Raw genomic sequence first — 8,996 nt, forward strand, 5'->3', positions numbered from 1 at the left:
TCAGCAGCTCATGCTGTTCTGGAGCCACTACCAATCTCTTCCATGAAAAAAAGCATTCCAGGAAGGAGCAAGGGCATCTGGCACATAGCAAGTGTTGCCAGCAGTTGCTGCAGGTGCTCCTGCCAACAGCCCCTGTAGGATGGAGCACAGCCCCCAGTGCACCTTGGCTTTGGCTGCCCTCTGGCACAGAAGCCCCACCCAGGGCAAAGGTCTCTGCGACAGGAGACAGGCTGCCAGGGCTCGGGGGTATGGCAGGTCTGCTTGGGCAGGGACTCTGCCACACCTGCTGATGTCAGTGCTCCCTGGGTCCCTGGGGTCAGAGCAGCATTCGTGCCCTGGCCCACACGTTCCTTGTCTGTGTCACACCGCTGCGTTTAGGACGGCCACCAGGCGGGACATGTCCCAAGGAGGCCGAGCCAGCTTCTGTGCAAGGCCCTGCGCCCTTCCCACAGCAGCTGCCCTGGCAGCCACGGGGGCTCCTTCTGCTGCCCTGAGCCCGCAGAGCAGGGCAGAGTTTGCTGATGCTTTGAGCCGTTCCTAAGGATCCTGTCGGGCTGTCTGAGACACTTGGGGCAAGGCATTCCATCACACCTGGGCCACTTTGGGGGGGCTGGGGGCAGCCCCAGGGCAGGTGGCAGTGTGTGCAAGGGCCCTTTGTGACATAGTGCAGCATGGTCACCGTGGCATGGAACGGGACAGCGTGTCCAAGGCCTGGCTCATTGTGACATGCAGTGACATAAGTGCTGGTGGTGACACGGCCACGCCATAGTGCTTGGTGCACGAGACGGGACAGAGCGCTGCCGTGAGGAGCCCCCACACGGCGCCCTCGTTCCTTGCTCACCCACAGCTTTTCCCAGGCGTTACTCCTGCAGGTGACCTTGAGGCCAGACCACAGCATTTGCTGACCTGTGGCCTTCCTGAGGCTTCCCTTCTGCAGGTGCCCTCGAGGGCACACCGTGGCACTTGGTGACCTGGAGCTTTCTCGAGGCATCTCCCAACCCTGCAGCCTCTGCCACCGAGAGCAGACCGTCGTCTGCTGACCACGGTCCTTGACCTGGAGGAGTCCCCTGTCCTTGGTGGCAGGAGCCCTCGAGATCAGAGTGCAGGACTTGCTGTCCTGTAGCTTTGCCAAGACTTCACTCTTGCACGTGCCTTCCAGGCACGACTGCAGGACTTACTGACTCACTTTTTCTGAGCCATCTCTCCTGTAAGTAGCCATGAATCCAGACAGTGACGTAGAGCAGAATCCCCCAAGCATGCCCAAGCTGGCCGTGGGGAAGGAGGAGAAAGATGGCGCTGGAACTACCCCAGCACAACAGCCTGAAGAGGTGCAGCAGTTCCAGCAGGACGGTGAGCGACAGAGCTGGGCCTCAGGGCTGGTGCCTGCAGCCAGCTTGGCCCCATGCCATGCCATGCCATGCCATGCCATGCCATGCCATGCCATGCCATGCCATGCCATGCCATGCCCTGGGGACATGCCAGTGGACAGGACAGAAGAGGGGCCGGGGAAGACACCCCTCAGCTGTGCCCCATGCCCTGGGGCCTCCTGGGGCTGTCCCTGCCTGGGGAGCAGGGCTGGCCTCTGTTCTCCGGCCTCTCCTGCAGGCCCTCAGCTCGGGCTGCCCTCGCTCTTTGCCAGGTGCAGCCATGGAGCGCACACGAGAGCAGCACTGCACCCGCGGCCTCTTCCGCACAACAGCGCAGGTACCTGCAGCCAGCCCCGCCTGGGCTGGGCCGCTTGGCACTGCTCAGCCCAGCACCGTGCTTGCAGCACTCCATGGAACCTCCCTCCCTTCTTGCCCTCCTGCTACAGATGGTTTGCAAATTCATGAAGAGAATTCGCAAGGAAGAGACCGGTGTCATGGGCACTGTGCTCAGAGCATACTCTCCCATCCTCAAAAGCAAGACCAGTGCTGCCCTGCTGGATATGCTTGTGCAGGAAGGTCCTTCCAATGCAAAGCAAGTAAGCAGCCTGTGGCCTGCCTTTGATCCTCTCAGGAATTGCTTGGCCTCTCAAGCCGTGCCTGCTGCTCACTGTAAGCCTCAGAAGCCATGGGGTGAGGCCAAAGCTCTGCATCGCTTCTCTGGGGCAGCTGGGCAATGACTCCCTCTGGCAGCTTTCCAAGTCTCCGTGCCTTCTGCAGGTGCCCGCCATGGTGAGGTACATCCACCAGTGGCTCACTGCCAATGAGAGGCCTGAGTACAATGTGTACAGGCCCCTTCTGGACCTGACAGAGGCACAGCCCGCTGACGTGGTGATGGCTCTCCTGCGTGTGGCCCCATCGTGTGACAGGTATGGGGCCCACGTGCCCAGAAGGCTCAGGGCTCACCAGCCCATCACCCTGTACAGCCTGTCCCAGGTGTCTGGCAAACAGAGAATTCCAGGGCCCTCTGGCTCCTCCTTTTGCCAGCCCTGGCATGTCAGCTCCCAATGTGCTGCCCTGCTCCCTCCCTGCCCCTCAGGGGCCAGTCCCCACGGGGCTGGGCTGCCTGGCTGCTGCCAGTGAGGGGCAGCAGGCAGAGGCAGGGCTGGCAGCCAGCTCAGCTCCCCGCTGCTGCCCAGGCCACGGTGCTGTGTCCCAGACCTGCCTGAGACACGGCTCTGACCCCACAGAGCTGCTATGGACATGTGGAAGAGCATCATGTGCTCGTGCAGGACTGCAGAGCCGGCCATGCTGATATTCCTTGATGTGCTGGGCAAGTGGCCAGAGCACAGCACCAGCACCTCTGATGGTGATTGCACGGCTGTCCTTGCCCTGGCTGTGAGTTTCTGCGACTGGCCTTTGCTCACCCCGAGGTCACCTCTCCGTCAGCTCTCCAGCCTCCATCCCCCACGGCATCTCCCTGCCTCGGGTGCCTACCCGCATCCTGGCCTAGGGGCAGCTTCAGGGCCACCAGGCCCGCAGCTGCCCCTGCGTCTCTGCTGGCCTCTGCCTCCCAGGCTCGGGCCCTGCCACATGGACAGCTCGGCACTGAGCGCTGTCTCAGGCTGCTCTGTCCTTTGCAGGCAGCTGTGGTGATGTGGAAGATCCTCCACGTGCCCTGTGTCCCACACATTGTGACCATATATTTCCCCCGCCTCTTTGCGCATCTGCTCTTCCAAGTGCTCTCCGGCACACTGCATATGCCAGAGGCGGTCCAAACCTTCTGGAAGGGGTGCCAGCAGCAACACGGCCTTGCCACCAACCCCAACAGGTGCTCCCTCCATGCCAGTCCTTCTGTCCCTGCCATGTCTCCAGGGCAGGAGCCAGTGCTCCCATTGTGACCTGGCCTTTGCTCTGCACACAGCTTTGCAGTGCAGACTCTGAAGGCCCTGCTCTGCCAACTGCACTATAAGGATGTGGTGGTGGCACTGGAAGACAAGCGTGCCTGGGACACGCTGCTCTGTGCTGACACCCAGCACTGTGCTGTAGGCGTGCTGGCCAGGTGAGAGCCCCTTCTCCCCACCTGCCCCCGGCATTTGTGCCCTGTGCCCAGGCTGCCCCACACAGTCCCCGTGGTTGTGGGCCAGAAGGCTTTGTCACCAAGGGACGGCCAAGGAGGCTGCAAAAGGCTGGGAACGGAGGGTGCCCAAGAGCAGCCGCCTCCCAAAGGGCCCAGGTCTCCTTGCAGGGTGGTTGGAGAATGAACAGACCTCTGTGAGTCACTCCAGGGAGAGGTTTGCCCTCACTGGCTCAGGGTTTTGCTTCCCATTTCCTCCTGACAGAGAAATGTGCCACAAATCTGTAGCCTTGTGTTCCGAGATTGCCTCCTCCCTGCTCGGGCTGCTCAGCAAAGACATGCCATGCTGGGATTTGGCCACCATGGCGTTCCTTGTGGAGGTGAGCCTGAAGGCCAGCGCTGCCTGGCTGAGCTGCCTCCCAGCTCTCTGCACTCTCGTGGCTGCAGCTGCCTGGGCCGGTGCCCGCGCCCTGTGCTGCTGCCTGGGCCCGGCCCTGTGCGGTTCGGGGCTCCCGCCAGCCGGCTCCCCTGTCAGCACTCTGTGCCTTTCTGATCACCCAGTGCCTGGCCTGCAGTGAATGGCACGAGCGCGCCCTGGACATCATGTCAAAGAACCTGCAGAGTGAGTGCAGGGAGAGGCGTCGCCTGGCACTCCGAGGCCTCGTGCTGCTGGGCAAGAACGTCTCCATGGTGAGAAGGGGGCAGCTGAAGGCCATGCTGCCGGCGTGGGGCTGGGGAACGCAGGCGCTTGCGCTTGGCTGGGCTTCGGGAGCTGAGGCAGCTGCTCCCAGCACTCCTGCCTCCCCCTTCAGCTGCCCGAGTGCTTTGGCACAGGCCTTTGGCTTCTGGGCCCTGCGGCACCGGGGTGGCGTTTGACACGCTTGTGTTTCACACAGGCCATACGAATGTGGGGCCTGCACACAAGGCTCGTGGAGCTCCTGCGGGAAAATGACAGAGACGTGGTTAGGATGAGCATCGTTCTCCTCAGCTGTCTGTTCCCATACAATGGCACCACGATATCAACCCCCCTCGCCCTGCAGCTGGCTGACATGCTCCTGCTGCTCTTTGACAACGTAAGGCTCGCTGCCTCCAGCCACAGCCACTGGCTGCTGCCCGCACACTCTGTGCCCTGGGCATTTTCAGGCCTGTGCCCAGGTGGGCGTGAAGCAGCAGCCCATGCTGAGATCTTTTTATCTTCCTTTCATACAGGATGATAGCCAGGTGCAGCTGAGCTCCATGTTCATCTTCCGAGAGCTGACCATTTTTTCAGCGGAAAGGATCCAAACAGCCCTGAGGTCCCACGTGCGCCAGAGCCTGCTCCCACTCTCCTTCCACTGCCACGACGAGAACCAGCGTGTGGCTGAGGTGAGGACTCGGCAGCTGCCAGCAGCCCCTGGCAGGGGCTCAGCTGCCTCCTGCTCTGGCCCTCGCAGGCTGCAGCCTCCTCCTGGCCGTGCTTCAGGGACATGCCCCCTGTGCCCTGGGCTGTGGCCACCTCCGCCTCCCTGCTGCTCTCCAGGACTCCCGGGCAACGCTGCGTTCTTCAGCCAGGTACCTGCAGAGGAAGGATCTCCAAGAGATGCTGCAGGAGGAGCAGACCTGGAGTTCTGGCGTGCACCTGGTAAGGACGGCCCGGAAGCCCCGGCCTCGGGCTGCAGAAGCCGCCTGAGCGCGCTGCTCAGTGTGTGCGGCTGGCAGCCGCGGCCCTGCCCAGTGCTGCAGCCACACGCTGCTCCCTTCCCCGGGCCACGCGGGCTCTGCTCCGGGTGCCGATGGAGCCCCGGCCCGGCTGGGCTGTTTGGTGGGGCGGCACAGCGGCTCCCCGGGCACAGCCGGCCCTGTGCCCCTGCAGAGCCCGGCCCAGCGGCTGCTGGCCGCGCCTCAGGGCTGTGCGGGCAGGGGAGGCCGGCGCTGGCCGCACGCAGCGCCCGGCCGAGGGGCTGAGCCTGCACCAACTGCAGCCCCTGGCGCTCTCCGCAGCTGGCAGAGGACAGGAGCCGAGCGGCCGAGCACGTGCGCCAGGCGCTGCCGTACCTGGACAGCCCGCAGGAGTCCCTGCGACAGGCGGCCATCAGGTTCCTGGGTGAGCCACGAGCCCGGGCTCCGTCCCCTCCCCGCCTTGTCCCGGCCCGGCGCAGCTCGGCCCCAGCCCCGGCAGCTTCTGCCATCCGGGCCCGGCGCCGCGGAGCCCCGGCTGCCCTCGGGGCCGTGCCCTGGGGCGGCAGCGTGCGGCAAGGGCCGGGCTGAGCCCTGCCGGGCCAGGAGGGCGAGTGGCCGCAGGGCTGGCAGCGCCGCGGGCAGCGAGCTGTGCCGCTCGGGCCGTGACAGGCTCTGTGTTCTCAGGGATGGCCGGGCAGCACCTCAGGGGACACAAGCGACAGCTCCGGCGCATCTGTCAGGGTGAGTCAGGGCAGCGGGCTGCCAGCCCCGCCTGCCGGGGGCAGCTGCAATCCCTGCCCCGGCTGCCGAGGGCTCCGCTCCCTGTGCGGACCAGGGCTGCCGCGGCCAGAGCAGCCACGGAGATTTCGGGGCCAGTGGGGCAATAGTGCCCGGTAGCTTCGGGCTGATCCCCTTGCTCCCTCGTGGCCACGGCCAGAACCGCCTGGCATGACGCCGGCGTGGGCGTCCCCTCGGGTCCCCGCAGCTGCGGGATCTGGCCGTGGCTCTGTTCCTCTCTCTTGCAGCCCTTGAAGACAAGGCAGAGGACATGAGCCCTGCCATCAGGAGCCAGGCTCTGGAAACTGCCTTTCTCCTGCGGACAGTAGAGAGAGCTTCGGGCTCCATCTTGCAGAAGCTGCTGCATCGCTTCCGCGGGGCATGCAGCAAATGGTCCTGTCTGTGGGGCCGCGGCCGGCTCTGCTGCTGGGGTTCTGAGGAGAGCTGAGCGGAGAGGCTGTCTGCCAGCTGGGGCCACCTGAGCCAGCGGGGCTGTTTCTTTTCTCTACGTTTGTTTTTTCCTTCTTTTTTGTTCTTCTTTACGATGTAAATAAAGAATGTGTTCTAATAGCCAGACTCCCAGGAGCTTTCATTTGGTGCCCAGTGTCTGCAGGAGACGGGGAAGAGGGGACTCGTGCTTGGCAAGCTGCCCAGGCGTGCAGTGGGGAAGGGAAGATGGCCAGAAGCCCCTTGGCCTTTGGTGCTTCTGCTGCAGCCTTAACGCTGCCGAGCAAGCGGCTGGGCAGGGGCCGGAGCTGCCGCGAGAGAGAGCGGTGCCGGGAGATGGGCACAAGGCCTCTCCCAGCCAGGAGGCGCCATCTGTGTCCTGCTGGCCGCATTGCTGAGGGCTCCGAGGTGCCTCTGGATGTGGCTCCTGCGGAGCTGCTTCGGGGCCGCGCCGCTGCCGGGCAGGTTGGCGGGGCTGGGGGAGAGCCTGAGGGGACGGGGCGCTGGGAGGCCACAAAGGGATGAGGGGCTGCAGGGGCCCTGACGGGACTAGGCCGTGGGGAGGCACGAGGGCCTCGTGGGTGGGAGGGAGTGGGTGGCAGGAGCTTCCAAGGGACAGGAGGCCCCTGAGGGGCCGGGCTGGGTGTCAGAGGCCAGGAGCAGCCGCCTTGTTCCTGCACCTGGCTGCTCTGGCGCTTCCCCACAGAGTCTGCCATGCCTGTGGCTGAAGGCCTCGAGGCTGGGCCTCAGCAGGAGGCTGGGGACACCCCGAGGGGCCCAGGCCGCGCTGGCTGGGGACAAGGAGGCCAAGGGGCCCCTGCCAGGGCACAGTCACTGCGGGCTGCCAGGGCAGAGGCAGAGGCAGGGCTGGCAGCCATGGAGCTGAGACAGAGGCCCCCCTGACACAGAGCTCTGGGCCCGCAGAGCTTCTGCCTCCATGGGGAGGGTGGCCACGTCTCCTCCAGCAGGGCTCTGAGTCACTGCTGCCCCAGCGGCTCTGGGCGCCACACAAACAGCACCAGAGCCAGCACAGGAACAGCAGCACCCAAACACCGGCACCTGCTCCACGAGGCATCTGCACAGGCCGCGATGCCAACAGGGGGCTTACTGTGGCCACCATTGCACGGTCCTGGGCAAAAGGCTTCAGCAGAACTGGCCACAAGGCTTTGCTCTTGACTTGCCAGCCTCACAGCAATTCTTGGCAGTTGCACTGCAGCCTGTGGCCCCGACTGACTCCAATGGCCGTGCTTGAGGGCAGACTCGCCTTCCACAGGCAGGCGTCCCAAAGCATCCGTGCCATCGTGGAGGGACACCAGCCCTGCGCCGCAGCTGCCACACCTCTCCCCCGTGCAGGCACCTTCAAGACGCGTGCGTGAGCTTCCAAACTACATCCTGGACTGGCTTGGAACAAAGGAAGTAGCAGCAGGCGCTGAAGAAAAGCAGGCACTTCTGGCTGACGTTCAGGGCTGGAAGGAAGCACTGTGGTGTCTGCTGAGGAGGTGGCCCACTTCACAGGCTCAGGCTTTGCTGCTAGAAGACCCTGCTTTGCACCTGCTGGAGGCCATTCCCTACCAATGCATGGCCCTCCATTGTTCCTGGATCAAGTCTTGTGGACCTGTGGCAGCAAGTCTGTCCCATGTGCATCTGATAGCAGACGAGGGCAGGACATGGCAGCTTGCAGCACTTGTCTTGGCTGCTCCTTCAGAGGGCTGGCACCATCATCAGAGACACAGAACAGCTTCTCCTCCCAGACTTAGCCCTAGCCACTGCACTTGCCCAGGTGGCTGCCTTGATCTTCACTGGGAACCTCCCTGTTTTTTGTATAGCAGCCACCTATAACATTAACTGTAGTTATGATAGGAGACAGACAACATGACCCTTACTAATCCATATGACAACATCCTCTTTATTGTTCAAAACCCTTCTTAAATAATGGATTTGAATTCCCTGGCTCGTGACAGATTGTTTGGGCATTCGGACTGCTTAACTCTCTTACCAGGTAAGTATCTGGTGCTTATAATGCAAGGTCATTGGTTGAAATCTTTGGGTTTGGGTTTGAATATATCTTATCACTGTTCATCTAGGGCCTGTTTATTGGACCAGGCTAATCAAACCAAATTTCTGACTTGTGGCCGAATTAACTGCCTAGCTACAAGCCAGTTTTCTGTGACAGATCTCCTCCTTATCTGCACCAGCCTCTCTGTACAGGATTTCATGGCACTGGCTGAGGACATAGAGCATGAAGCCACTCGGGCTACCTGCCATGCTGAGAACTGCTGGACCAACAGCAGGAGATGCTCAAGTAACTTCAATCCTGTTGGGAAATCCGGAGCCAGGGAATTCCTGCCTCCACTGGATATCCCCCCAAACCTGATGAATTTTCACCCTCCTTTTGCAGGTTTCCTACTGTAAAAATGTGGCTGAGCTCCTGCATCAACCACCATTGTGACAAAATCCCTTGAACTTGAGAAGGGATCCCTGAAGGCCATGAGAGTCCTTGTAGGAACACCCACTGTCCTGTTGGTGGCCAACCTGGAGTATGTGTGCAGGGAGCCTGCTCCACACAACTGCTCATCTCTCACAGCAACACCCCAGCCCTTGCACTGCCACCCAAACCCCCCCTGTCCTGGGCTGGCCCCACAGCGTGGGCAGCAGGGGACAGGGGGATTCTC

General features: G+C 62.6%; 1 protein-coding gene across 1 annotated transcript; it reads left to right on the forward strand.

Annotated features, from left to right (window-relative positions):
- The first annotated feature begins 796 nt into the window (after nt 1–796).
- On the forward strand, nt 797–5,110 carry LOC130261527 (uncharacterized). The gene is made up of 12 exons (XM_056507834.1): nt 797–1,350; nt 1,640–1,704; nt 1,814–1,963; nt 2,145–2,293; nt 2,615–2,762; nt 3,008–3,195; nt 3,289–3,426; nt 3,707–3,821; nt 4,003–4,131; nt 4,338–4,514; nt 4,651–4,806; nt 4,961–5,110. Exons 1-12 carry the CDS (start codon nt 1,218–1,220, stop codon nt 5,108–5,110), a joined length of 1,698 nt encoding a protein of 565 aa, XP_056363809.1. The 5' UTR covers nt 797–1,217.
- Nucleotides 5,111–8,996: the final 3,886 nt, after the last annotated feature.

This window comes from Oenanthe melanoleuca, chromosome 20, assembly GCF_029582105.1.
Source record: "Oenanthe melanoleuca isolate GR-GAL-2019-014 chromosome 20, OMel1.0, whole genome shotgun sequence".
NCBI lineage: Eukaryota > Metazoa > Chordata > Aves > Passeriformes > Muscicapidae > Oenanthe > Oenanthe melanoleuca.

Excerpts from the sequence above, each read along its gene's own strand:
- LOC130261527 (XM_056507834.1), top strand. The coding sequence starts at position 1,218 with ATGAATCCAGACAGTGACGTAGAGCAGAATCCCCCAAGCATGCCCAAG. Across the intron at positions 2,763-3,007 it reads CGGCTGTCCTTGCCCTGGCT|GCAGCTGTGGTGATGTGGAA; the intron begins GTGAGTTTCTGC and ends TGTCCTTTGCAG. Across the intron at positions 3,427-3,706 it reads GCTGTAGGCGTGCTGGCCAG|AGAAATGTGCCACAAATCTG; the intron begins GTGAGAGCCCCT and ends TCCTCCTGACAG.